This window comes from Argentina anserina, chromosome 6 (assembly GCF_933775445.1).
Source record: "Argentina anserina chromosome 6, drPotAnse1.1, whole genome shotgun sequence".
Taxonomy (NCBI): Eukaryota; Viridiplantae; Streptophyta; class Magnoliopsida; order Rosales; family Rosaceae; genus Argentina; species Argentina anserina.
The window spans coordinates 35,775,959-35,803,782 of NC_065877.1; the positions used below are offsets into that span (position 1 = coordinate 35,775,959).

Here is a 27,824-nt window from a genome sequence, read left to right on the forward strand (position 1 = left end):
GATGGGTGAAGGTCAGTTGCTTATTTATTTTTATTTTCTTTATCTTATACATAAATATAAATAGATTATAATTGTATTTATAAATTTGGCAGAGTCATCCAGCAGCAAAAAGAATGTGGATGAAGCCTTTTCCTCATTATGATAACTTGGGGAATGTCTTTGGAAAAGATCGTGCAAATGGGAAGCAAGCAGCTAGCTACTGATTATGTGGATGAAATTGATCTCAACAATGCTCCCTTAGAAGAAAAGGTTGAGATAACAATCATACCTCAACCTATTGCACCTGTAGTAGCTGAAGGTTCTAATGAAGCTCCAAGAAATAGGAAAAGGAAGAGGAAAAATGCATATGTACTAGGGCTGACACAAATGGTTTGGCCGATGTCTAAGACTGATGAAGCAATGGATAAACTTGTGGGAAGTCTTGCATAATTTGATCCCATGCGTCAAGTCTATGATGAGATATCCAACGTTGAAGATTTAAGTACCTCGTCTAAATTAAAAGTGAGTAAGATTATCATGGCTGATCTTGTCAAAGTGAATCTCTTTCTCAGCCTTCCAGGAAATGTCAAAAAAGAATGGGTGGAGGAATTACTTTAGTAATCGATTTTAGTTTTGAATAAAGTCTAATAAAACCTTGTTAGTGGGGGTTCATGCCACTAAAACATGATTAATAGTTGGTTTTGATTATTATATTTAGAATTAATATCATTATTGTTTTTAGATAGGAACACACCTATGTTGCTCATGTTGCTTAATAAAATAATATTACTTAATCAACTTTGTTTTCTACTTATGAATTTGAAAAAGAAGCCTGGTGAGATTCTTGTTACATTCCGTGGGCAAATTCTTGTGTTTTACAATTTGATGTATAGTTTAAATTGTAAAATGATGTAATAAGAAATTACAATATATATTCCATTCTAATGAGCTTACCAAACACTACAATAGGAATTGAAAGTTGATTTATTTTATATTAATTTATGATATCTATCAAACACTCATATGGAATTAACAAAATAATTTCCATTTTCATATCAGCTTGGAAATCAAATCAAATCCTTTTCATTTTCTCACATTTCATTTAAACAAACGGGGCCTATATTAACATGGTTAGATCTTAGAAGAAAGAAAACAACTAGTTGAAACGATATTAACCGATTATTATATGTCTTTCAAACCATGGCCAGTCTACAAAAAAAAAGAAGTTGAAGTGTTCTCCTTTGAGGCGCAACCAATATGTTCTGATGGATTTGTTACAAAAATCCATAAAAATACGGACTACTAGATTATATGAGAAAGCAATTTGCACTACATGTCATTGAAGAAATCCATTCAAGAAAAACAAGAGGCATCGATGGTGGATCCCTAGCTTTATGTGATATTAAGGTGATTCATGCTATAACTAGAATTCCAAATAATATTTACCAGCCCACGGTGCACAAGGAGTATATTGAGGGATATAAAGACTTTTTTTACGAATTATTTGGAGGCAATGATTAACTATTGAACGACTTGAACTATACGGACTTCAAGACATATTTGGTGAAGATGACAACAATGTATTGCTTTTAACTTTTTCTCTCTTTTTTTCAAAAAAATTTGAAGTTATTTATTTATTTATTTTCTTGTCAAAAAGAAAACTTATTTATTTATTTTGCAGGGACCAATTGTTGTTGTTGATTTGCCACCCTTTTCTTCAATCAATGGGTGAAGCTCTGATATTTATTCCATCCTCCCTTCAACTATTTTGTTATTACCCAGGGTTTCAAAAAAACTGGGAAGATGAATATAAAGACCTTACATGGCATGAGCCAATTGATATTTTACAGTCGATAAACAAACTTGGTCGACAAATGGATGTGCTTAGGTTTTTGTATCATAATTTTAATTATAATGACCACGACGCGGTAGGTGAGCTGAAGTTTTATGCATATGCGTTGGTGAAGGTACGTAAGACGTTATCTTAATTGTGTTTTTTCGGCGAATGGTTTAAAATTGTCGCTATACTAACATATATAGTATTTGCGAACAGTTGAGGCTTTGCGAGAGCGAAAAGGTGCAAGCCATGAGCGTGGTGTTTCCATATGTGCCTATAAGAGTATACAAGATGCTTTGGCACCATGCATGATTTGATGTCGATGGGCGTATTAACTTGAAGTTCTACAAATGTCTAAGGCAATAAAGCAAGTATAAATATGTGTTTAATTGTGTAGATGAATTATATAAACATCCTCAAGCGTTAGTAGATCAAACTAGTATGCTTGATTTATTCATGTTTAGTGAAAAACTTTTTAAAATTAAAAAAAATTATTCTAAACATCAAGATTTGTTCTACTATATATATCTATGTATATATATACATGTTTTTATTTTTGATGCAATTGATCGTATCATCGTAATTTATTTACCGTCAAAACCTTGGAAGACGATGTTTTACTTTCAATAATTGATAATAATTCCTTTCAAAGAAAAAATTATAATGATTCTATTACATACATAGTGAAGATTTAACAAGTGACTTTTAAACAGATTAATTATGGAGCGGATCAACCCGTGACAAGTTAGAAGCTAGGACAACTTGCAATTACATGGTACATATGAGGAGATTGAACTCGTTTCCTTGTACGTAGACTTGAAGGGTAGGAGGAGTTTTTTTTTTCTTCGTATAATTCCTATTTACATTTAAACTAGTATGCTAATGTATTTATAATTCAAGTCTATCAAATACAACAAAAGACCAAATATAAGAAAAATTCTCTCTCTTATTGTTACGTTGCTATGAATATAAATCACACATTCATATAACTGGGAAGAAGCTAGCTTAATTAAAACATCTCCAACATGTTTTCTAAATCTTGATTTATCTCCATTTAATTTAGTTGCATACACCATGTTGAAGTAGTTTAATTTCTTCTCGATGTTTGCAGTGAGAGGTATCGAGACTCTTAAAATAAGCTAGATTTGCAACATATTTCTTGTCCACTTACCGTAAAAATCCCTTGTTTTTGACAGTGATGAGTACGTATGGCCGTATGAGGAGTTTATGTTCACTAAGATGAGTATGACCGGATGAGATAGTTTTGCTAAGCATATAACATAAGAAGCAAGGGCGGAGAGAAGTGGAAGACTATATGGGCTTGAGCCTGTACGAGATTTTAGGTACAAAACTATCATATATATATATATATATGATTATATAGTGTCCACTAAAAAAATCTATGAGTATCATTTGAAGCCACAAGATGCCAACTTTCTACCGCACCTCGCACACAGCTATTGCTTCATAGCCCTCTCTGCCTCAATTCCACTTCCCAATTCTTTAATTAAATTTTTGAGTGTTCCATACAGTTTATTGTTAAAAATATGTCAAAGTGTTGCTTGATTTAAGGCTACAAGATTAGTTTAGTACGTGTGACTTCACTTGCTTGTTTTGGTGAAGCTTATTTGATGTTTTAATGCTTTGTTTCAAAGATTTTTACAATGTTTGTCAGTTTTGTTGTCTGGTCTTCTTTCTTGTCGTCAAGATTGTGTTTGTTGTATATGGTTTTAATTAGGATTTGGTGCATATGTGTAAACTAAGCCTAAGCTGACATGCCCCAAGAGCTCTTTGAGTTCAACAACCAATCTAGCAAATCTGTTGCACCAATCATGATCTAGGATCCCTTTCCTAATTTGGAATGATAAGTTATTGTATATAACTACAAATCATCGTGTATTAATTCAGGATCAGTAATGTTTTTCCTGATAATGTAATAGACTGAGTATTTTCTGATTATGTCGGGGCTAGCTAAATAGCTAGCACATGTTTCTCGGATTCAGTTAGAGATTTGCATTCCGATATATTACATACCTTATGTATCACGTACTATTTATCAAGATACATTACATTTTTGAGTTGTGTCGTCGGATTGGTTGTAAAGAGAGGAAAGAATTGTGTGTGTATTCTTCAGGTTCATCTATAAGAAGTTTGGTGGTTTTCATGTTCATCTTTATTGCTATTTATTCTATCAAATGAAAAGCTTATTTTGACTTTTTTTTAAACATCTCCAAAAGTGTTTATATACATAGTTAAAAATAACTAAAAGTAATATTTAACTACCCAATATCATCGTTATACTTCAACATTGATAGTTATTCTTAAACTAATTCAATTTTTAATACATAAACATAATTTAGCTAGAGTTATTTTTTCTCACATCTCTAGCTATATTTAACTAAAACTAAATCTAACTTTTAAATAACTAGTATAATGGAGATAAAACTTATCATAAACTTTGTTAAAAAACTAATTTTTTTTTTCAAGATAGCTAGTATTTTAGAGTACCACCTTAATAATAATCGTTTGTGTTAGTGTAGTAGGTTCGAGTCTCCTATAAACCAGGGTGAGGGTATATTAGGTAATTCACTTGGAAATTAAATTTTGATTTACAACTGTGAAAACTAGTGTTTTCTCGCAAAACAAAACCCATCGGTCTCCTTTTCACACTCTCAGAGCCTCAGCTCGGAGCTCAGGTCACCACCACACAAGCCCCTCTTCTACTCCGTCTCTCCGAAACCCTAGAATCATGCTCGTCGGCGGTGAGTTACACTCGAACCCTACCAAAAACCTCCACTCTCTACATTTCTCAATCTCTCGCTCTCTCTATATATTCAATTTCAACTTCATTTCTGTTGACGAAGCTTCGGTTGTAGATGAGGTATCGGCCGTCGTAATCGACCTCGGCTCCCACACTTGCAAGGCGGGATACGCCGGGAACGATGCGCCCACGGCTGTGTTTCCATCGGTAAGCGCACATTCCGATGTGTTGTTTTTGCTCTGGAACTGTAGAATTAAGCATATAGAGTTGAATCGTTATAGTCATGGAGAAAGTGTTGTTTGCTAGTCATGAATCTTGATCCATTCGCGGTTTGAATTTTGCTTTGATGATTTCGAAACTAGGCATGCAATTTTGCTGGTGAATTTAGTTGTTGAATTTATTGGTTTATTAGTTGTATAAGATGAATTTATAAACATTAGATGATTGTTAGTTACAGACTTGCAGTAGTAGTATATATGCAACCTGCAAAACTTCACAGACTTGAGATGTGGTTGTTCTGCGCCGAGTTTTAACAAGAAGAGGAAAGTGTAGGCAAAACAAGATGAGCTTGTAGAATTATTGGCAGCTCTAGGCTAGAGAGTGTTTAATGATGTACATTATGCTTGTCGGGAAAGAGCAGCATTCGTTGTTCCTTGTGGTTATTTTTCTCATGCACCATCCTTGCTTCCACTATTGTGTTTTCAGGCTTTCAAAAGTCAAATATGCACAATGTTATAATCTTTTAATTGATTAATATTACTAGTTGACACGTAAATTGAACTCGGACCGGTGTGTGTTTCTTTATTAAGGTTGTTGGGTCAGTTGATGAGTTCTCTGGATCGGCTGATGGACAACGTGATTCTGACAAAAGAAAGGGAAAGCACAATTTATATGTAGGATCTGAAGCTTTAGGATATCGCCGGGATCATATGGAGGTTAGTTTATTAGCTCTAACATTTTATCATTGCAGTACGAATCAGATTTTTTACTTTAAGACTTTGATTATGTACTACTCTTCTTTCAGGTGCTGCCCTCCATAAAGAATGGAGTTGTTGTTGACTGGGATGCTGTGGAGGGTATATGGGACCATGCTTTCAGGTAAGTGCCGTTGTGTTGTGTTTATAATTGATAATTTGATATAAATACATGTAAAGATAATGGGCATGCTGAAGATCTCAAAAAAGAAAAAAGGCATGCTGAAGTTGTTTATTTCTTCTACCAGGCTTATGTTCCTGATATAAGAGATTCGTGCAATATTGCACCTTCATTACATGTCTTGAAATTTTGTATTCTATGTTTGTATATAATGGGAAGGATGCAACTTCACCCAGATTCCCAGGTTTTGTCCATCTAGCCTAGTTTCCAATATGTTATCATATACCTAACTGCTGGCTATTCTTTTCAGGGACTGCCTATTGGTTGACCCTAAACACCATCCAGTGCTACTTGCAGAGCCATCTTTTAACTCCCAGCAACAAAGAGAAAGGTGGTCATTTATTAGGTTACAGTTGTGAATATCATTTTTATTCAACAAAAATCTTTTGTAACCTAACGTACCTCCCCTTTTAGTTCTCTCCCACAGGACCTCCTTCACTACCCTGTCATTAGTTTATTAGGCTAAAGTACTATTGTTGCATACCTTAATTTTCTGTGGTTTTAACTTGTAATAATTATGGCAACCCACCTGATAATTATTTTGATTTTCTTTTGTTGTTCTTGTAATTTATGATGTTAGCTAATACTAAGGACTCAGGTTTATTCTAAAAAAAAGTTATGACTATGTATTCATTACTTGGTAGCACTGTATTCATGATTTATGTTTGAGTTTATATATAGATGATTTTATTTTTTGTGCAAAATGATTTGAGTTTTGTTTTACAGGACAGCAGAACTCATGTTCGAAAATTACCAAGTTCCTGCTTTATTCATGGTTAATAATGCTGTATGCCCCTTTACTTCTCATTCCTTTAATTCCAAGTTGCAGAACATGTGATTGTTAGTTACTGGAATGTTTTATGATATCAGGTTCTCACATCTTTTGCATCTGGCCGAGCTACCTCGTTGGTAGTTGACAGGTAAGAGATTTTAATGCGCAACTATAATGCCCCTCTATTTCTCATGCCTGTTAATGATGCACTCTCTGCATATAACTGCATTGTTCTTACAAATTCCCGCTTAGATAGTTAGTTTGACATTTTCATTATATGATTTTGTTTTGTTTGCTCTTGTTTTTGGCTTATGTAAGCCAATTTTATATAATATAGAATATCAACACTATGATTGTTTGCTTCCATTTGACACGTATACTGTCACGACCCGGACCGCTCCGCCGTAACACGATATTGTCCGCTTTGGGCATAGCCCTCACGGTTTTGTTTTTGGGAGCTCAGAAGCACCTTCCCAGCGGGTCACCCATCCTAGGATTGACCTGGGCCAAGCATGCTTAACTTCGGAGTTCTCCTCTCCTCCGAAGCCGTTGAGCCCCCAAAAGGCCTCGCATTAGATAGAGGTGGGCATGTACATATAAGACGCATCACCCCCTCTCCGTTGGCCGATGTGGGATATTACAATCCACCCCCCTTGGGAGTCCGACGCCCTCGTCGGCACACTCGCACCACACGGCAGAGTGGCTCTGATACCAACTGTAACGACCCTAAAATTTCGAGCTTAAAAACTCAAAATCTTAAAATCGTTAAAGGTGTTGGGGATTGGAACTTCACAATGCCACAAGTCCAAATGAGACGCAATGGCGGTGAAGTAACTCTATTGAAGGTAAGGTATGAGATGACCTTAGCTTAAAGGTGTTTTGACGAATTTTTCGTGACAAGCACATTCCAACCGGTAAAGAAATGGTTGAGAATCAAATTTTCTTTTCAAGTGCAAGTGGTGTTAGTATGGGGAGACTTAGATGCTCTTCTTCCCTCTATGCATCAGATTATTATTGTTGGATAAGGCGAAGTTGACTGAAGTGTTCAATAAGGGATAATTCTACGATAAAGAGTAATCGATTATATTGCTGTTTGCGGAGAAGTTATGTTGGCCGAATGTGTCGGCCATGAGAGTTCTTAATGAAAGTAAAGAAACAACTGTTTAGAGTGGTGGTGTAGCAACCATTTTTGGGTTGATTTTGAGGAGACAATAGACCCAATAACCAGCTTCTGTTGTTGAATTGTTTGCAGAACTTATTAGTACTACGACGGTGGGGGAAATCAATATGTTAGATAATGCCACTGGGGCGTTTGTGTGGGATCGTATGTCATGAATTTGAGGCATGTATGAACTAGGGGGTAAAGTATATCGCGGTCGCGGTCTTGTAGGATTTTGCGCTGTAAATTCGCTTAATTTTCATGTTCCACCATTGTGGGATAAATACCACCTTGGTCTGACTTGTAAATTGTGGCACACCACTCAGGAAAGCAAGAAGCTGAAATTAATTTTCGACGGTAAGTTTTGATGAGAGGGGTAGGATGCGTGATGCATCTCTCTCTTGTGGTGGTGGTAGAATTTTCTACAACCTTTTGCGTATATTAGTCGATTCTCTGGTGAACTGTTGAGAGTAATTCTTAATCCAAGGTGGTGTTCTGTGGTGGTTGTGAACTCAATGAGTTAAGATTTCTTTAATCGTGTTGCCGATACAAATGTGGTACTTGAGTGGGTATCATGCACGACAACATTTTATGGTTATAATAAGATGATCATGAAAGGGGATTATTTTGTTGATTTGAAGGAATGGTAGGTTCGTTATTCTAACGATAATTGGTGGTGAAGTCATGAAGGTATTGTCGTGATAAAACACGTTTATTTGAAAACCACTATGTGTGATATAAGTAGTAGGCATGTGTTAATCATTGATTTGACTCATGTTAGATGTTGAGAGTTTTGACCATGCTGAGTGGTAGGAGCTAACTCATGACGTGGGGATAGTCTGTCAAATCGCAAGAGAGTGGTGAACTAGACAAAAGAGGACGTTGACGCCTCCATGCTGAAAACATCATTATGCTTCGGGAGGATGATTATATTTTGCGTAGCTCACATGCGACTATTATTGTTAGGACATGTGACAGATTGTCTGATGGAGGAAATTTGAGGTAACGGAAGATAGGTTGAGAGCATGTATGCTGGATTTTAAGGTAGATGTGAAATCATTTGAGATTGATTGAGTTCGCCTACAATGACAGTTACCATTCCAGCATCGGCATGGTACCCTATGAGGCACTTAAGGTAGACCATGTCGATCACCTATCTGTTGGGCTAAAGTTGGGTGTAGTGAGATTTGACAAGAAAGAAAAGTTGGCCGAGGTACGTCGGGCCCTATGAGATACTTGAGAAGGTGGGCGAACTAGCATATCGACTAGCCATGCCTACTAGCATGTCGGGCGTCCACAACGTCTTCCACATTTCCATGCTAGAGAGAAGTTGAGCTAGTCAAGGTACTATGGAGTCACCATGATGAGGGTGATGCATCTTGGGAGCTAGAGTCAGACATGATGACTAGATATCCACAGTTGTTTGTCGAGTGAGCTTGAATTTCGGGACGAAATTCCTTTAAGGGGGGTAGATTGTAATAACCCTAAATTTCATTACAGTATTTGATTCAATTTGAATTCTATTAAGTTATGATTTTCAGTCTAAATGAATATGATTGTTTGCAAACGTTACGAAACGGGAACGGAAACGTTCCGAGAACGTTTAATAAGAAAACGTTACGTTTCCGAACGAATTTATCGACTTTTATTCCGTCGCTCGGTTTCAAAAACTTTCTTCACGAAAGTTGTAGAGCTCGTCGATACGAGTTAGTGGATATGTGACGCGTTCGAAATGGACGTCGAACGTAAAAGTTATTAACGAATGAAGTTGGTTTCCGATTTAAGAAACAGGTATAAATATAAATTTTTGGAGTTAGGGTTTCCATTTCTGGAAACCCTTACCCCGCGCCTCTTTCTCTCTTTCCTTCGTTCTCTCTCTTCTCTCTCACCTCTCCCCGACTCCCTCCCTCTTCCTCAAGCCTCACCGGCGATCTTGCCGACCGACCCTCCGTAGGCTACACCGCCTATCCCAAAAGGACCGCGCGGCCCTCTGCACCAAACCCTGAACTCGCGCCGCTCTGCTCCGCCGCCAAGAGTCCTCCCTCTCGCCCCGAGCCTTCCTCGATACCGCGCCGCGATCTCCGCCTCCGAGCCGTCGTGCACCTCACCGTCGCTCCCTGGGACGCCGCAAGACCCTCAGCTACCACCCTTGAGCACCCCGTGCGTCGTTTCGTCGCCAAGGAGTCGGATCGACAAATGAGGATTATGTGAGAAGCCCGTCGACGAATCGATCGTTTCCAACACGTTTTGAACTCCGATCTAGGTAAGGTTACATTCAATTCATGGTTGTGATGATTGTGTGATGATTTTGATTGGATTGAGAAGTTTTTGGGGGAGGATCGGAGGTGTTGGAGGAAGGTTGAACACCGCCGCCTTAGGCGGCGCGTGGGTGTACGTGAGGTGGTCAGGAGGTGGCCTTAGGCCGTGCAGGGACGGAGAGAAGGAGGAGGGAGAGAAATGGGGCGGCGGTGGCGTGATACGCGCCGTGGTTTGCCTCGGCGCGTGGGCCCCACGCGCGGCCTGCCGGAGGTGGCGCGTGTGCCACACGCGCCGCCACGTGCGGCGGTGGGAATAGTTTTGACAGAAGGGTATTTTGGTAATTTACTGTGTACGGTAAATGTAAATGTAATTTTTATTTACTACGGTAAATGTAATTAAATTTTACCTTCGGTAAATGTAATTATAAATTACTTTCGGTAAATGTAAAAAGTAATTTTGTAAAAGGGTAATTTAGTAAATTTTATTTACTGAATTTGTATTTACATTTAAATCGTACGTATACGTACAGAAATACGTATTAATATTTATACGTACAGAAATACGTATTAATATTTATACGTACAGAAATACGTTTTTTTATTTATACGTACAGAAATACGTATTTAATAATTATACGTACAGAAATACGTATATAATATTTATACGTACAGAAATACGTATATAGTATTTATACGTACAGAAATACGTATATAGTACTTATACGTACAGAAATACGTATTAATTGAGTATTGAACAGTAACCGTGAATAGTGAACAGTGAACAGTAACTTCGTATAAACCAAAATTGCTGAACAGTAACCGTTTATTACTGTTTTGGCATTTAAAGGTTTAACGAAACGATTCTAAACTCCTTTCTTATCTTTTCAAGGTGATCTATTAGCGAGGGAAGGAAATTATCTTCGGAAATTGTGGGATTCACGCTCAAGTCAATAAGGTGAGTAAAATCTCACTGAATTACGAATCTACCCTCGTGGTGATTCAACATTTTTGCAAGTGTGTTTACTTAATGAATTACAACATGTATATAACTTAGTGGACTACGTATATATAGTATAATGGTAATAAATACATATATATATATATAGTTCATTAAATTACATACTGTTATTAATTCATTAAAAATAGTCATTTTGGTGACAGAAAAAAATTGTGCATGTGTGATTTTAATAGTACGATATGATGTGAGATTATCGTACGTAATTTTTCAGGTGTTTATGAAATATGACATGTATATTATATAGTGGACTATGTATATATTGTATAAATGGTAAATAAATACGAATATATATAGTTTGCTATATAATATACTGTTATGATTTTTATTGTGGATATATTGTGAAAGTTTTAAAACGTACAATATGATGAGTGATTATTGTACATGATTTTATCACGGAAAATGTGAAATATTGTGATTTGTCTTCGGACGTGATGTGTGGTACAATATGATGTGAGATTATTGTACATGTGATTTTATCACGGAAAATGTGAAATATTGTGATTTGTCTTCGGACGTGATGTGTGGTACAATATGATGTGAGATTATTGTACATGTGAGGCAAGTCGGAACCTAGCCTTTGGCCGGGCGAAAGTTACGATACAGTTAGAGCTCTAGTCTGTCTGCCATAGTACTGCATGGGAGGTAACAGGTGGTTATCTGCTCATGGGTACTCAGCTTGTTTTGGATGTTGGGTGGCGGGTGGTTACCCAACATCAGCGGTATACTAAGTGAGGGGTAACAGATGTGTACCAGCGCTCATTAGTTACCATTTTGTGAAAGTATTAGAGTAACCAGATGGGTTGCTCGTTTTCTCATGATTTTCATTATACTGTGTTGATGTGGAGTTGTGTCTTTTATGAGACGAGAGTTATTTTAATATTTTACTCATACGAGCTGTAAAGCTTACCGGGTTTGTGTTGCAATCCCGGTGCACCAATTTCAATGGTGTAGGGGATACTTCCGCAGGTGCTGAGTAGTGGTGATTGAGTGACGACTCCGAAGACTCGAAGTCGATCGCATCCAGTCGTGGTGAGGTTCCAGCGTGGATTGTGTGTGAGATTTGGTGTGATTTTATTTGTGAGGTTGTTGTGAGGATTATACAATTCCATTTGTTATATGTTGAATTATCATTTGGGTTTGTAATAATCGGCTTGACTGAGTTATATTTTAAACTCAGATGTGATCCGCTGCGACATTAAAATGATTTCGATTTCATTGAGATTATTTTGTGTTTAACGATTTTAAGATTTTGAGTTTTTAAGCTCGAAATTTTAGGGTCGTTACATATACATCAGCTTTACCCTTTTGTTCTAGATTGGTCTGTTATGATGCCCGTATTATAGCTTATCTCTCTTTCTGAGGAATTTGTCTTTCTTTATTGAAAAGTATACCTTAAGTGTTAATGTTTCGAATTTGAAACTAATGTATGTTATTACCGTAACAATAATTTTTTTCTAGTGGCGGAGGATCAACTGCAGTTTCTCCAGTTTGTGATGGTTATGTTCTCCAAAAGGTATCTCATGGTTCCATCCAACACACATGACTTAATGTATCTGTTGAAATCCCTTTTTTTTTTCCTGAGAATGAGGTATACTGATGTTGATGAGGGTGGAATTAAAAATATCCACATTGAAATGATTAGTTTTGACTTTCATGTTATCTTCCTTTTGATCTGAATGTCTTGAGATTGACAAAAAGACCAAATAAATTTAATTAAAACTATGTCCAAATACATTGGCCAACCTGCTGCTGAAAGTGGATCATGACATAAAAAATTAATTGGTTGTTGCTTTGTTTTTGTACGCCAACCTCAGGTTTTGACACTTGTTTTCTTTTCACAGTTTGTGTCATCTGTTCCTATTGGAGGAGAATTTCTTTCTGATTGTTTGATGAAAAGTTTGGAAAGTAAAGGAATGACAGTGAGTGATTACCTATATATTGTTTTTAAAGAGAATCATTTGCTTGAAGTTGCATGGTTTTTTGTTCTGATTGTGGTATTTATTTCGTAGATCAAACCCAGATACTCTTTCAAGAGGAAGGAAACACGACCTGGAGAGTTTCAGGTACTTTTTCAGTTCATTAATTATCAGCAGTTCAAATTTAGTAGCTAGGTTGTCAGAAATTTTTGAGTTGTAACTTGTTTCATCTCAACTATGTATGTACAGTGGTTGCAGGAAAGTCTAAATTGTATTAAAATATTTAGTTGCAGGGGTAAAGGCATTTGAATTTCTAATAATAGTTACAAGACAGTGTAATGGAGTTTTACGGACAAATAAATCTTACATGGAAGTATAAAGAACTAGGTGATGGTTAGAAGTATACAAAGGACTAACGAATAGTTATAGCTAGTCAGAAAATTAAAAGTACAGTGATGTCAAAACCTGTAGGAGACCAATTAATTTGATTTTGTCGACTTTTATGGTTCCAGTTACATTAGAGAATGGCACTGTAACCTGGAAAATGTTCTTCCAGAATTTTTTAATTTAAGTCTAATAGTAACTTGCATTCCCTTACAAATACCTTGGGAAGTTAGAGTAAATCAAACAGAAAACCTATTTTTATATCTTAAGGACCGTCAGCATGTTTCCAGTCTCAATTTTGGGGGCATTTGATTGTTTTAAGTTGTTATTTAGTTCAATGTTGTAGGTTGTAGATGTTGATTCGCTAAACACCACAGAGAGCTACAAGCTATATTCCAAGGTTTGTGATCAACCAGAATAGTTCTTATGAAGAAGTCATATTATGTTTCCCTTTATCGGAATGATCTCTTTTGGCAGAGGATAATTGCCAGTAAGATCAAGGAATGTGTGTGCAGAGCGCCTGACATTCCATATGAAGGTTTGTTATTCATCTAGTCTCTCCTAACTTGCAATGGTTCTGGATTATACCATGTCCATCCTATTAGCTATTAACTTGCAATAGTTCATGCCATTTTGCTTTTCAATTGGGTTGTTTGCTCTTTTGTTCTTTAACCATATTTTTTTGGTTGATATTGAGGCCCATATATAATGATTTATCTTGATTGTGGCCTGTAGGCTCATATATAATCACCTCATAGTGTCCTATATGGACCTCCTGCAAATTTGTTTAAGCGTGAAGATACATACTGGATGAGAGAGTTTAGTTCTTTGACAACTTAATTAGTTGGAGTTTTCAGTTGTCTGGTAGCTTGAATGGCTTATTTGTTTGATGACTTGATTGGTTTTAGTTTTTGATGTCCTCAAGCATAGCAAGTCTCAAGTTTTGCATTAACATTCTCTAATATATGGCGCCCTTTTCTTTTGTGTTTCATCCCTAATGGTCTGTATGTTTCCTATCATATATTAAGTCAGTCGGTATGTTTTCAAGACGATCATAGCTACATTAAGCTTTTATCTTGAAGGTTCTGTATGTGTTGAATTAACAAAATATCTTCTGTTTCAGAAAGCTCATATTCAAACATTCCTATGACCCCTTACGAGCTTCCTGATGGCCAGTGAGTCTTATTCTTTTTTATTATCTTTATAAATACTAAGTTGTTGTCATTATCACTCCCAAAAAGTTAGCCTTCACTAGAAAGTCAACATGCTATGAGTTGCATATGCTCATAAAGTGTAAAAGAGTGTAGATTGACTTTGAGAGTGTCTATGGCAAATAAACAATTCGGTCAATTCCCCTTTTACTTGTCAATGGGGTTACGGTTCTCCTCTTTTGATGTTTCTATAATCATAGTGCACCTCGTCAGGTAGTGATTCCCTTATAACACTCATATCGTATATTGTTGGTTTGATCTTCACTTCTAATATAAAGTTTCTTGATGTTTATAATACATGACAATTAAAATTGGATCGGATAGATTCAAAATCCCTGAATTACTGTTTAACCCATCCTTAGCTCAGGTAATTGCCAAACGTCATCCAATCTTAATGTTGTTTTTTCATGTTGTTGTTGTTGGTAGAATTGGTTGGCTTTTATATTTCAATAGTTTCTAGACTTGTTCCCATTTACTCTTTTTTTTTTGTATATGTGAAATTGTCAGACGATTCCTGGTGTGGAGAGTTTTGCAGAGATTGCTTCTTCTTTTCGTGGCTTACCTCAAACAGTTAGTGGATTCTTCTGCTGAGTTGTTTCTTACTTGTTCCTTTTCTTGCTCGCCTTGTATTGTTATGAATGTTATCTCATGGTTAACATATCTTATTTGTTCTGTCCAGGTTATAGACTGCATTAACAAGTGTGATGTGGACATCCGTCGTGAATTATTTACTAATATACTGGTAAAAATGCATGAAATTATTATCTTCTTCAACTATGAACAAAAATTAATAGCATGTAACAACATCTGGGTGAAACATAATTTTTTTTTTTAGATTGACTGATTGGTGCAAGTTTCCATGGGAAATCTGCAGACCTCGTCTTGGTATTTTAACAAAAGTAGTTGGGTTCATCAATATATCTCAAAAAATTCCCTCCTACATTCTTAAGAGTTTAGACAGTGATCTTGTTTCTTGTTTCATCCGATCCTACAGCTTGCTGGTGGCACAGCATCAATTCAACAATTAAAGGAACGCCTTGAGAAAGACCTTCTGAAGGCAAGACTTCTTCCTTTTTTCCCCATCAATGTTTGATTGGTGAATTTAAACTCCGTTTACTACTTTGTTTAGATGATTTAGAGGTAACACTAACAGCTTCATTTCCGAAAATTCTGAACGGGCAATACTTGATTTCTCAAAGTATTCAAATGATGTTATTACTTTATCTGCAGGAGTCTCCCCAAGCTGCTAAAGTTAAAGTGTTGGCAAGTGGAAATGCAACAGAAAGGAAATTCAGGTATCATGCATGTTTCTTGCTCTCCTTCCCTCTCGTTGTTCATTCTGTCACATATTCACAATCTGGCGGTGAGTCACCAATTACCAATCCCCCTTCTACTACAAAAAAAAAAAAAAACTATTGGAACCTGGTTTTGCTGAAATTATTTTTAGTTTAATATGATGGAACTCTGTTAAGTTGGGTGGGTTATCACAGTAGCTTAATTTGAACTTGTCTAGATATCTCATGTTGCATACAAACAGTTGTTTTCTGGGTAATATAATCAATCTGTACAAGATATGGAGCTTCCGACCAGGGAATCCTTGATTGGATTGGAAATCCTCTACTTTATGCAGTTTCTCATCTCCTGACATCAAGTTGCTTAAAATGTTGCAGTGTTTGGATAGGCGGCAGTATATTGGCATCTCTTGGTTCATTCCAGCAAAAGTGGTTCTCCAAGGCTGAGTAAGTTCCATGAACTGAAAAGTGTTTGGAAAATTTTCTACAGTACTGTTGTAGTTTTATGCACATAATTTATGTCAGCAGATGTTTTAGAGTTTATGCACTGTTCAGCTTGTATTGATTTTTGTGATGGCAATTGACAGGTATGAGGAACATGGGGCTTCTTATGTACACAGAAAGTGTCCTTAATATGTTTTGTCGGGAATGAACTGCAAATAGAAAAGGTTCGTCTTGTATATATTCATATATATTACATATTATAAACATAATTTTACCTTCCTACTTTCAGCTCTCAGTTGCGCTCTATCAAAACGGACATTTTCCAAAAATGTCAAAGCTTTGAGCCAGTGTCCAGTTGTAGATGGAGAAGTACTGTGTTTTTTATTAACCGATTTTTAGCTTATTGACTAGGATTGTTGGTGGTGCTTATTGTTCAACTAGTTTTTAAATATATCTGAAACTCTCCAGTTCTTGTCAGTTTGAATGTTGGCAGTTGTGTTGTTTAAAAATGATAATTTGTAATGACTATAGAGCTTATATTCACTAATCTTCTTTTGAAAATACTAATCACAGTCTGTTTGCATTACTGAGGGCATATATTGTCTGGTTTGTAACCTCAATTGCAGTATAGTACTCGTCAGGTGGAAATAACGAAATGATTTCTTCATTGTGTGGTTTTCTGGCAAACCGTGAATATAGGACGTCGAACTTTTTGCAAGTAGTGAATCCCATTCGGCTTATCTGAACGACTATTAGATTGTGAGTTCATGCTAGGATCTCTGAATTCGGAAGGGTGCAGGAGGATGTTAGGATCATGTTGCATTCTTTTGCGAATGCAAAGGTTGGTTATGTTGGACGGGCTACCAACACTGGCGCATTTTTTTTACCTACTTTTGCTCTTGTCAAGATTGTAATATGGTTTGGGAGGGTATCATTTCTCCACAAAATGAGCAATGTTCTAAAACTCGGTCAACTCGGCCGAGTACTCGACGAGTACTCGGTACTCGGCTGGTTACTGAGGCGATTTTGACCTACTCAGTGCCTCTACTCGACGGGAAGAAAATCGGCCGATTATTCGGTCCAACTCGGCCAATTCGGGTCCAAATCGGTCAACTCGGTCAGAAAAAAAGCAAGATTTTAGGGTTTTTGGATCTTCCTAGTGAAATGGTTGGAGAGGAATCGGGAGTGGATGGTGGCTTAGAGCCTAGGAGAGGTCCTAGAATCCAAGAAATTAGGAAACTTGATGAGGATGATTTGAGGCATAGTTACATATGCTTGGGATTGTTTGTAAGAATTGAATTTGGTTTGCTTTTATTACTTATGTTATTGTAATAGACTAATGGTTGTTTTTATTTTTTAGACATTATTATCTCTTAAATATTGTAATATTTTATGGAATATTTTTTATTATTTTAGACATTATATATTAGATTATATGTTTTAAAAATAATAAAAAATCCAGAAATTAGAATCCGAGTACTCCTCTACTCGCTACTCACCGACCGGCCGACCGACTACCGAGTAGCGAGTTTTAGAACCTTGAAAATGAGTGAATCTCACACCTGCGCACTGTACTAAATTAGGCATCTGGTAAAATATTTCGTCATAAACATTTGACGTCGGAGCTCGTTAGCCTTGCAAAGATGTCACTAGCATCACTTGTCTGGAGCATCGTTAGCCTTGGTCGTATGGATGTGAGAGTGAGCCATGGCCTAGTATAGAGCAATTTGCTTGTTAGGATAGGCTAATCGCTTGTTAGGACGTAGCTGTTATCTTCAGGGAACTCCATGGCAAATCTAAAGTCCATTCAGTAAACCCATGTACGCAAGATCAAGCGAACACCAAGTGAGGCAACTTCAAGAAAGAAACCAAGCAATGGTCATATAAGTTGGACAATCTACAAATTCGAAATGTGAATTCATACTCGTGAAGCTATGAACCAGCCCCTTCTCATTTTGCTCGCACCACTCCCATGAACTCATCCAACCAGATGATCTTTTGCTCGCACCACACCACCCTTCAGATCGAACTGTTGACGGTTGAATGCCGACCAATTTAAGCCAAAATTAGGACTAATGAAGTGTGTTGTTACTGCTTTGGTTTATTCCATAGATGATCACAAAGGCATAAATATGATTTAGACCCTTAATTTCTTTACTCAATTTAAGCCTAATTTTATTGCCAACTGGTCACCGTCCTGAAACCTTTTTCTACTACCCTCGAGATCTTGACAAAAAGCAAAGTTTACGACGACAAGGACGGACGCCATAGGTAAGTTTTATCTTGTGCCGGCCAAGTCTTTTATTCTCATTGCCATGGAGGTTCCAAAGTATGAAGTACTTAACAGATGAAAAAAAAAAACAGTCAAACTTTCTAACATCCCATTCTTCAATCTCTTCTCCATCATCACATGATCGAGTGATCGATTGTAAACCCAGATCGACGAGAAAATGAAACGAGAAACCCAACAAGAATCATCTAAAGACAAAGACGGGGAAGAAAAGCATGGCATCTCGAACAAGTCTTATTCACCTCCTCTCAGTCCTCTGGTATTCCCCCAAACCCATAACAAGCAGTCCTCATCCACATCTCCATCTTCATCACCACTACACGATTCATCTCCAACTCATGAGGAAATCTACCACACCAATGAGTTCAGACTCACACCACCGGAAAATCAGACCAACCACTCTCAGTTTGTGCCGCCGCCGCCGGCCGTGGTGGCCAAAGCCAAAGCCTCCCAAAAGGGGGTTGGTGCGCCAGAAGAGGCTCAAGAGGGAGGAGAGAATAAGACAAGTTCGAGACCCTATTCGTCGATATTGAAGAGGGAGAGAAGGCAAAACTTGGTGAGGAGGGCTATGTTGGGGTTAAGGATTTCTGGATTTGTGTGTTGTTTGATCTCTTTCTCGGTTATGGCGGCCGACAAGAAGCAGGGTTGGGCTTCAGATTCTTACTCTAACTACAAGGAATTCAGGTTTGTGAGTTGCATGATACAGAAAAGTATTTGACCAATTTTTTTTTTACAGTGATCAATCATTGCAGGTTGCATAGAAGTTAGAGCTTTATCCTATATCACTAGAAAGTTGGGGTAAATTGTTGTGTGGTTACAAATGAATTACTAAGGCCAAAAGATCACCTTAATCAAACATCTTTAATTTGTAGTTCACAACTTGAAAGATGTACACGTGGAGTGTTATCACCTAGTCAGCTGTTGAGCACCGACAGCCGTTTGATCTGACTGTTTGATCAGATCAGACGGTTGTTGAGCACCACCTGATGCTCAACAACTGATCAGGTGATCAACAATGTATACATGTGGGTATTTGGGATGAAGGCGTGGCTAACTTTGTCAAACTTCTTTCATGTGTGACATGGTTCTTTCGATGCAAGTTTTAGATACCAAACCTTGTCACTAAAAGGAGTACTCTTCTATATATCTCAATTATTGACCTATCCCTACTTCTTATCGTAGTTGACTAACTTTAGATACTCCAATTTGGAGTGTTGCATTACTAATAGTTTCCTTTTTCCTTTTACTACAAGAACAACAATGGGAATCAAGTGTCACCAATAAAACTAGGGTTGATTATTTATATTTGGGATTTTCTGATGGGGTTTGTAATTCTGATGTGAATCAAATTCTATTATGTAGGTATTGCTTGGCAGTGAATGTGCTAGGGTTTGTGTATTCAGGGATTCAGACGTATGATCTAGTATACTATTTCACCACCGGAAAACATGTAGTGCAGCATTATCTGCGATATTACTTTGATTTCTTGATGGATCAGGCAAGTCACAACTCACAACTACTCCCTGTCTCGTGTGTATATTAAGTTATTAACTAGAGGAACCTCATATCTTATTGCCATAATTATATTATCAATCATTTCACCTAACCTTAGCCCCATGGACACACCACGAGTCTTATCTCCACGACTCCACGTACTCTCTATATTCTCTTGTCAAAGACTCAAGGGGTCCATTATCTTTGAAAGTTGGTTCTTCACCACTGAAAATGATCATTGCTGATTGGCTGACTAAACTTCTTTTTCCTCCTGATCAATGGGCTAATGTCTAGTTTAAATTTTTTATGTTCCCCCTTCATACTTCTCTTGAAATTTAATGTCCATTTGTATAGAGGAAAATGACTCATCTGAAAGTAGAATTTGATTTGCCACCTTAGTTTTACCTTAATACAATATCTTGGTCATTAGAAGGACCGTAATCAAAATTCTGAAGTAAGCTAGGTTTGAGGCAACCAATTGTTATCTGAAAGGCCTACAAATCAGTTCTGACATATTTTCTGATGTATGAAAATTTGGCAGATTTTGACGTACCTTGTGATATCGGCATCTTCATCAGCTGCGACTCGGGTGGAAGATTGGGAGTCGAATTGGGGCAAAGACAAGTTTCCGGACATGGCACGAGCATCTGTGGCATTGTCCTTCCTTGCCTTCTTTGCATTTGCCTCTAGTTCCCTCATCTCTGGTTACACCCTCTGTACTCTAAAAGCTATGTAGATAATTATCTACGTGCCACAGTTAACTTTCAAATATATGGATGAAAATGGTAATCTAGCATCATTCTTATATTCCAATTTTGACAAGTACTGGTGAATAAAGTGAAATGGTTCTGAGGATCGTTTTGTAGGTACTTATGTAGTTATGTTATTGACTTGTTGTTTTTTTGAAAACGATGTTATTGACTTATTGTTAATTCATGTATTGTATGGATGATTTACAAAAAGCGTTAGGGAGATTACAATTAGCGGGCTTTTTAGTCGTTGCTTGGTTAAAACTCAATCTCTCAGACACAACCCCTTGTATATAACCTTTGGCGTTGAAACTAAAGCAGGGACTAAGCATCGGGCGTGAATTTTGTTTTGGTTAAGTATTGAGAAGACTAGTTCACTTAAGTTTAATTTAATGATAAATTTAGTCACTTATTAGTGTTTAGAGGGATGTGATTAATCATATGGTAAATATATATGAACTGCGTTATCGGTCTCCGTGGGGCAACACTTATATCGGTTAGAGGTTCCGATTAATTATTCTAGCCGCCTTAAAGAGGGAAAAAAAAATACCATGTTAATTTGAAACTTGAATGGACGTTGCCAATGACCCAATGTAGTTCTGCATCACAACTTCATAGCCCAATTAAGTTTCGGTGTGTAATAGCACAATGAAGTTCATCAAGTACCTTACCCAAATGAACCTTACCCAAATGAACCTAAGTTGAAATCCCGTCCAAATGAAGTTGCACACTCGCACCTACCTTGGATAGGCATTCCAAGGTTGTCATAAATAGGCAAAGCTTCCATTGTCACTGCTTACGTACGTACGTTCATACAAGCACACAACAATTTTTGTTTTCCTTTGAACGCTGAACCATCTGGACTCTGGAGGCTAGCCTAAGTTACCTTCATTAATAAGTTGGCAGCTTACAGATCGAGTTCTCTCAACCACCACTTTATAAATACAACCAAGTGCATTCACTTCTCATCAACCTCTGCCCCTGCAACTTTCCTTTTTGCATTACAACATCATATCAATGGCTGCAGCTCCAAGTGAATCCATACCCTCTGTAAATGGGGCTTGGATCTATTCACAGTATGGAAAAACTTCTGATGTTCTGAAGTTTGATCAGAGTGTGGCTGTTCCAGAAATAAAAGAGGACCAGGTGCTGATCAAGGTGGTTGCTGCTTCTTTAAACCCAGTTGATTTCGGAAGGGCTCTTGGTTACTTCAAGGACACCGACTCTCCTCTACCTGTGAGTCACCCTCTTTAATTCACCTCTTTTATTGTCCTGAAATGCCTATCAGAGTATCAGACCTTTGTGAATTCTATCCAAAGATCGATGGTATCTTTCTCATTCAGGCAGTCTGAAAATGTTGTTTGGTGCTGTTTGATCTTTCTATGTAGAACTAAACGATGATCATTTCTCTCTTTTCTTTGGGCCAATCATATATCGATCATTACAGGAAAAGTACATTACACTTCCTTAATGGATCTATACATATTGATATTCTATATATAATCAAAAAACATACACTTTTAACAACAATCATCCCTCAATTTCCTTCGTGATTCACGCCAACACTCTCCTTAAGTTAGTGCATACATATCAACATGCCCAACTTGCTAAGTGAATCATAAAAGACATTTTTAGACATTCCTTTTGTGAGCATATCGACAAGTTACTCTTCTGTATGAACAAAAAGAAAACTAATGATTTTTGCGTCTAGTTTCTCATTTATAAAGTACCGATCAACTTCCACATGTTTTGTACGATCATGTTGCACATGATTCAGGAAAAAAATCAATAGCTGCCTTGTTGTCACAGTACAGCTGCATAGTATATTTAGGTATTGATACAGTAGATATTTGATTTACAAATGATTCATATGACTTAGACAATCTTTTGGTAGACATAAAATTTGCCACATGATACTTAGTTTTAGCATGAAGGGTAGGTTCATATTTTTTTGTTGGCTGACCCCGAGTAGACCTATTTGGCAAGACATATTGTATACTATTAGCCTCACTAGTCTTAGTCCCAATAGAATGACTAACCTCAGATGAGTGATCTTCCGTACCAGGAGAGCATTTGTCAGGTGTATAAACAGTAGTACGGGAGACATGAGGGGCAGTTGTGTTGTCATCTTCTGGTACTTGAATCTCTGGAGTGACTATACCGGAATCACCCGGTGGTGCATGTATAGCGGACACATTGGTAATCTCAATTGATCCTGTCACCATATCTTTTGGCTTACTTGTCTCCCCCTCTCCATGATACAACTCTTCAAAATATGAATTTTCCCCCTGAAGAGTAGTATCGGAAGAGGGAAAATAACTCATGTCCTCAAAGAAAGTAACATCCATAGTGACATAGTACTTCCCGGTAGGCGGATGATAGCACCAGTACCCTTTCTGATGTCCGCCATACCCAACAAACACACATTTAACGGCCCGGACATCCAGCTTAGATCTCTGGTATTTTGGAAAATGGACAAAAGCAACACAACCAAAAACACGGGCATGAAGATTATGAAAAGAGGGTAAGGAGACATGAGATGCAAGCACCTCATATGGAACTTTTCCCTGAAGGACACGAGAGGGAATACGATTAATGAGGTGGGCGGAAGTTATGACAACATCACCCCAAAGGTATTTGGGCATATGGGCACTAAAAAAAATACACCGAGCCATGTCAAGTAAGTGACGATTTTTCCTTATAGAAACTCAATTCTGCTCAGGTGTATAAGGACATGTTGTTTGATGAACAATTCCGTGTGTGTTAAGGAACTCCTGAAAGACATGATTCACATATTCCCCCCCCAATTATCAGAACGAAGAACTCTAACTGTGACATTATATTGTGTTTGGACAGTGGTATAGAAGGCTTGAAAAGCGGGAAAAACCTCATTTTTAGTTTTGAGGAGAACAATCCATGAAAGATAGGTGCAATCATCAATAAATGACACATAATACCGTATCCTGACACAATAGACTCTTTGGAGGGTCCCCAAACATCAGAATGAATTAATTTGAAAGGAAGAATATGTTTATTAGAAGTACTAGGGAATAAGTAGATCGATGACCCTTGCCCAAAACACATGTCTCACAACGTAAAAGTGACTCATCCACACTAATGAACAAAATAGGCATAGATTTTTTCATAACACTAAAAGATGAATGCCCTAAGCGACGATGCCATAACCAAACTTCACTTAACTTGTCAGAAGTGGAGATTAAAGCGATCTGAGACTGTGCTCCTGGTTTCTCCACCGCATATGTCTGATCCAGATGAAACAACCGGCCCCTCAGATACCCCCGACCAATTAACTCCCCGGTGAGAAGATCTTGAAATATCACATACATAGGAAAAAATGTCACAGAACACTTAGCGTCATCGTTCAATTGGGGAACATATATCAAATGATGAGATAAAATAGGTATATAGAGCACATTGTGAAGCTCTATTGTGGGAGTAATACGAACTGACCATTTCCCTAATACGAGAAATGTCTCACCATTAACATTAGTAACATAGGGTACTGGTGGAGGAGACAATACGGTAAAATAAGATTTGTCAAAAGTCATATGATCAGACGCACCCAAATCAATAATCTATGTATCAAAACCAACAAACTTAGAAATATTTAAAGCCATACCAATTTTGCCACGAACAGCTACGGATGCGGTATGTATTGCTTCGCCTGCGGTATGATGATCTTATCCAACCACACCATAGATATCGGGTTCCTGGACGAAGTGAATAGATGATTTCGCCTTGGGACAATAATTAGGCCGCTTAGGCCGAAGGTGTGGATACAACTTCCAACAGATCGCTCGAGCATGGTTAGTATCATAACAATAAGAGCACGGATGGCTGACTCCCGAAGCATGGTGGTGGTTCGCGCTGATGAAGTGGAGCTGAAGTGGTCTGCTAAAGGGGTGGCACTGAAGATCTGGCACAAATAGTAAGGCTGGAAACTTCAGCGTGTGTCTGATGAAGACTCTCCTGATGAGATTCATCTTTACGGATATATGTAAAAACAGTAAGTAGGCTAGGGGATTCGATATGTCTGAGCAATTCCCCTTTGGCACTGTTATGCTTAGCGTCAAGACCTTTCAGGAAATGGTGAACTCGCTCAAGCTCCTTCTCACGCTGGTACCAAACAATATCCTCATGATGTTTAATCATGCAAGGACGTTTCACATCAATCTCAGCCAAAATTTTTTTTAGTTTGGTGAAATATTGCGCCACCGGTTGCCCATCTTGTTGCATCGCCAAAGCGGTGCACATTAACTCATGAACTTGTATGAAATCAGAGTCATTAGTATATAAGCCTTCAAGTGTCAGCCATATTGCATGCGCAGTGTCACATGCCTCCACCAGATCAATTATTTCTTCATTCATATCTTTCCACAAGACAGATATCACAAGGCCATCATCGTCGTCCCACTTAGTGTAGGCAATAATATCATCTGCACTAGGAGCTGTAGTTACTCCGGTTACATGCCCCATCTTGTGCATGCCTCGAAGATAAGCCGTCATAAGTCGCTTCCATTTACGGAAATTGGTCGCATTGAGTTTAGTTCCCCCAAATGACCCACTGTCAGAACTCTTGACAGATAATTCAAATTTTGGAACATCAGCTTCGTCTCCAGAACCCATTGAAAAGGAATTTGAAAAAATCAAGAATTATACAGCGGAATTACCAAAAAACTGATATAAACTTGTCTTAGGTGCACGTGCACTATCGGTGAACCTACAATGATAATCAAGAATACCAATTATGGGCCGGGTCGGGTCCGGTTCATCTGGATCGGGTCGGGTCAGAACCAGGTTGGTTCAGATTTGGGCCAGGTCTAATTTGGGCCGGGCCGGACGGGTCGGATCCAAATCCGGAGCTCGGCAGCGGTGATTTCACCGGCGAATGCAGCGGCTTGATGCGGCAGCGTTGGTAGAGAGAAGGAGAGCTCGACGCGGCGGCTCTGGTGGAGGATAAAGATCTCGCTGGTGGAACGCTTGCAGCGGTGGAAACGAAAGGAGAGCTCGGGTGGAGCGAGATGTCACCGGCGCAAGATCGAGGAGATCAGAGCAGTCCCGCGAGGAGGAGCACGGCGGGGAAGACCGGGAAGGAGCAGGGACGAGCGGGGAGCGTGGCCCGGGGACGAGTCGGATATACCGAGTGAATATGCTTGCAGCGGTGCAACCGACTTACTGACGTCGCCGAACCGCAAGGCTTGTGGCTTGCTGACGTCGCCGACGAGTTCCAGGGCGGGTGGCAGCAAGTTCGACGGACGAGCTCGAACCGAAAAAACTGCAAAAACAAACCCAGAAAAACAGAGCAGTGCTCTGATACCAAAAGAAAAAGTATATTACACTTCCTTAATCGATATATACATATTGATATCCTATATATAATCAAAAAGCATATACTTTTAACAATAATCATCCCTCAATTCCCTCCGTAATTCACTCACATGCCGTGATTCACACCAACATCATTATTATCGATGAAGTTTTTTAGGAAGAATAATCACCCATGAAGTTAATTGTTATATACTCCGGTGTTTAATTAATAAACAACGACGTCACATTGTCAGAATGTGAAAAAGAACCATATGCCTCGTTTTTTCAAGGAACTTCTGTCACCTTCGACATGTTCTGACATCTATTATTTATTTAGTATGGTAATGTATTTGGTCTAATATGGTCTCCAATTTGCAGACAGTTCCAGGGTATGATGTAGCTGGAGTGGTAGTAAAGGTAGGAAGACAAGTAACGAAGTTTAAGGTGGGAGATGAAGTATATGGGGATCTAAATGAGACAGCACTGGTGAACCCAAAAAGGATTGGGTCTTTGGCAGAGTACACTGCTGCAGAAGAAAGAGTATTGGCTCACAAACCCAAAAACCTGAGCTTTATCGAAGCTGCTAGCCTTCCCTTAGCCATTGAAACTGCCTATGAGGGGCTTGAAAGAGCTGAACTTACCGCTGGTAAATCCGTCCTTGTTTTGGGAGGCGCTGGGGGTGTTGGAACACATATTATTCAGGTAAATCGATCCATGGATGCTCCTACAGTGTTACAATTCAAAATGCAATGCTAATTTTGGCTTCAAACAATCACCATTTGATAATCATGATGTATACTTTTATGTGATGCAGCTAGCGAAGCATGTTTTTGGTGCTTCCAAAGTGGCAGCTACTGCAAGCACTAAGAAACTGGATCTGTTAAGAAGCTTGGGTGCTGATTTGGCTATCGATTACACCAAGGCGAACATCGAAGACCTGCCAGAGAAATTTGATGTTGTTTATGATGCAGTTGGTAAGAACAACTCTCTGCTCCATTGTTAATTATCCGCATGAGATTTAACTTTTGTGTGCTGATCTTTCGTTTATCAATGGGAACCTAAATAGAACGTGTAAGTGATGATGGAGAGAGTTCAGATTAATCATGCATGCATGATCTAACGTTGATATAAGCAAGATTGATCAAACATTTGCATGTATGTGGTTGCAAGACTTCAGTGACTGATGTTATATATTGTACTTGGAAACTTGCAAAACAAAAACAGGCGAGACTGACAAGGCAGTGAAGGCTGTGAAAGAAGGCGGGAAGGTAGTAACAATAGTAGGTCTACGTCCAGTAACGCCACCGGCTATCTTTTTTGTGCTTACTTCTAAAGGGTCTACCTTGGAGAAACTGGAGACTTACTTAGAGAGTGGGAAGGTGAAGCCAGTGCTTGATCCCACAGGTCCCTATCCCTTTTCTAAAGTTGTTGAAGCATTTGGTCACCTGGAGAGTTCCAGAGCTACAGGAAAGGTTGTTGTGTATCCCATCCCATGAGGTTGAGACTTGAGAGTACGTACATGTTGTGTACGTAGATGATATATATTAATGATTCTAAATAAGCTGCGTCTCCCACATCCCATGCGGTCGAGACTGTGTATAGTTCATTTCCTTCATTGTATGTGTGCAACAGTATATATTTTAATTTTGAAGATAAGTTAATAATGAGTGGATTGAGTGCTCAACAAATTGTCATGTGTATCTTTTGCTTCGTGATCGACTTGTATTTTTTATGATCTTCCCAGAATATCATGAAGTCAATTACCAAATGCTTAATC

At 38.2% G+C, this 27,824-nt stretch overlaps 3 protein-coding genes across 5 annotated transcripts; all 3 read left to right on the forward strand.

The window, feature by feature from the left end:
* The first annotated feature begins 4,449 nt into the window (after window positions 1-4,449).
* Window positions 4,450-16,629, forward strand: LOC126798457 (actin-related protein 4-like). Of its 3 annotated transcripts, XM_050525435.1 has the most exons (20): window positions 4,450-4,578; window positions 4,693-4,784; window positions 5,387-5,512; window positions 5,602-5,675; window positions 5,983-6,063; window positions 6,459-6,519; window positions 6,603-6,652; window positions 12,398-12,452; window positions 12,781-12,858; window positions 12,949-13,002; window positions 13,586-13,639; window positions 13,717-13,777; window positions 14,363-14,414; window positions 14,751-14,817; window positions 14,958-15,020; window positions 15,130-15,192; window positions 15,445-15,507; window positions 15,681-15,745; window positions 16,121-16,189; window positions 16,330-16,629. In XM_050525435.1, the coding sequence occupies exons 1-20, from the start codon at window positions 4,566-4,568 to the stop codon at window positions 16,373-16,375; spliced, it is 1,287 nt and encodes a 428-aa protein (XP_050381392.1). In that variant the 5' UTR covers window positions 4,450-4,565; the 3' UTR covers window positions 16,376-16,629. The 3 variants fall into 3 exon arrangements, with proteins under 3 accessions (XP_050381392.1, XP_050381390.1, XP_050381391.1); XM_050525433.1 differs by lacking the exons at window positions 12,398-12,452; window positions 12,781-12,858; window positions 12,949-13,002; ... (8 more) ...; window positions 16,121-16,189; window positions 16,330-16,629 and adding an exon at window positions 11,891-12,123; XM_050525434.1 differs by lacking the exons at window positions 12,398-12,452; window positions 12,781-12,858; window positions 12,949-13,002; ... (8 more) ...; window positions 16,121-16,189; window positions 16,330-16,629 and adding an exon at window positions 10,811-10,854.
* A 1,801-nt stretch (window positions 16,630-18,430) lies between these two features.
* On the forward strand, window positions 18,431-20,792 carry LOC126799070 (CASP-like protein 4A3). The gene is made up of 3 exons (XM_050526187.1): window positions 18,431-19,160; window positions 19,839-19,974; window positions 20,512-20,792. The coding sequence occupies exons 1-3, from the start codon at window positions 18,637-18,639 to the stop codon at window positions 20,704-20,706; spliced, it is 855 nt and encodes a 284-aa protein (XP_050382144.1). The 5' UTR covers window positions 18,431-18,636; the 3' UTR covers window positions 20,707-20,792.
* A 693-nt stretch (window positions 20,793-21,485) lies between these two features.
* Window positions 21,486-27,745, forward strand: LOC126799278 (2-methylene-furan-3-one reductase). Its single transcript, XM_050526443.1, has 4 exons — window positions 21,486-21,955; window positions 26,426-26,749; window positions 26,862-27,021; window positions 27,272-27,745. Exons 1-4 carry the CDS (start codon window positions 21,737-21,739, stop codon window positions 27,541-27,543), a joined length of 975 nt encoding a protein of 324 aa, XP_050382400.1. The 5' UTR covers window positions 21,486-21,736; the 3' UTR covers window positions 27,544-27,745.
* Window positions 27,746-27,824: the final 79 nt, after the last annotated feature.

What these genes read in the sequence shown, in the direction of transcription:
- LOC126798457 (XM_050525435.1), top strand. An exon ending in ATCGCCGGGATCATATGGAG is followed by an intron (nt 5,513 to 5,601) that starts GTTAGTTTATTA and finishes CTCTTCTTTCAG; the next exon opens with GTGCTGCCCTCCATAAAGAA. An exon ending in GCCTGACATTCCATATGAAG is followed by an intron (nt 13,778 to 14,362) that starts GTTTGTTATTCA and finishes CTTCTGTTTCAG; the next exon opens with AAAGCTCATATTCAAACATT.
- LOC126799070 (XM_050526187.1), top strand. Translation starts at nt 18,637, where the DNA reads ATGAAACGAGAAACCCAACAAGAATCATCTAAAGACAAAGACGGGGAA. An exon ending in TCTAACTACAAGGAATTCAG is followed by an intron (nt 19,161 to 19,838) that starts GTTTGTGAGTTG and finishes TCTATTATGTAG; the next exon opens with GTATTGCTTGGCAGTGAATG. An exon ending in TTGATTTCTTGATGGATCAG is followed by an intron (nt 19,975 to 20,511) that starts GCAAGTCACAAC and finishes AAAATTTGGCAG; the next exon opens with ATTTTGACGTACCTTGTGAT.
- LOC126799278 (XM_050526443.1), top strand. Translation starts at nt 21,737, where the DNA reads ATGGCTGCAGCTCCAAGTGAATCCATACCCTCTGTAAATGGGGCTTGG. An exon ending in ACACCGACTCTCCTCTACCT is followed by an intron (nt 21,956 to 26,425) that starts GTGAGTCACCCT and finishes TCCAATTTGCAG; the next exon opens with ACAGTTCCAGGGTATGATGT. An exon ending in TTGGAACACATATTATTCAG is followed by an intron (nt 26,750 to 26,861) that starts GTAAATCGATCC and finishes TATGTGATGCAG; the next exon opens with CTAGCGAAGCATGTTTTTGG.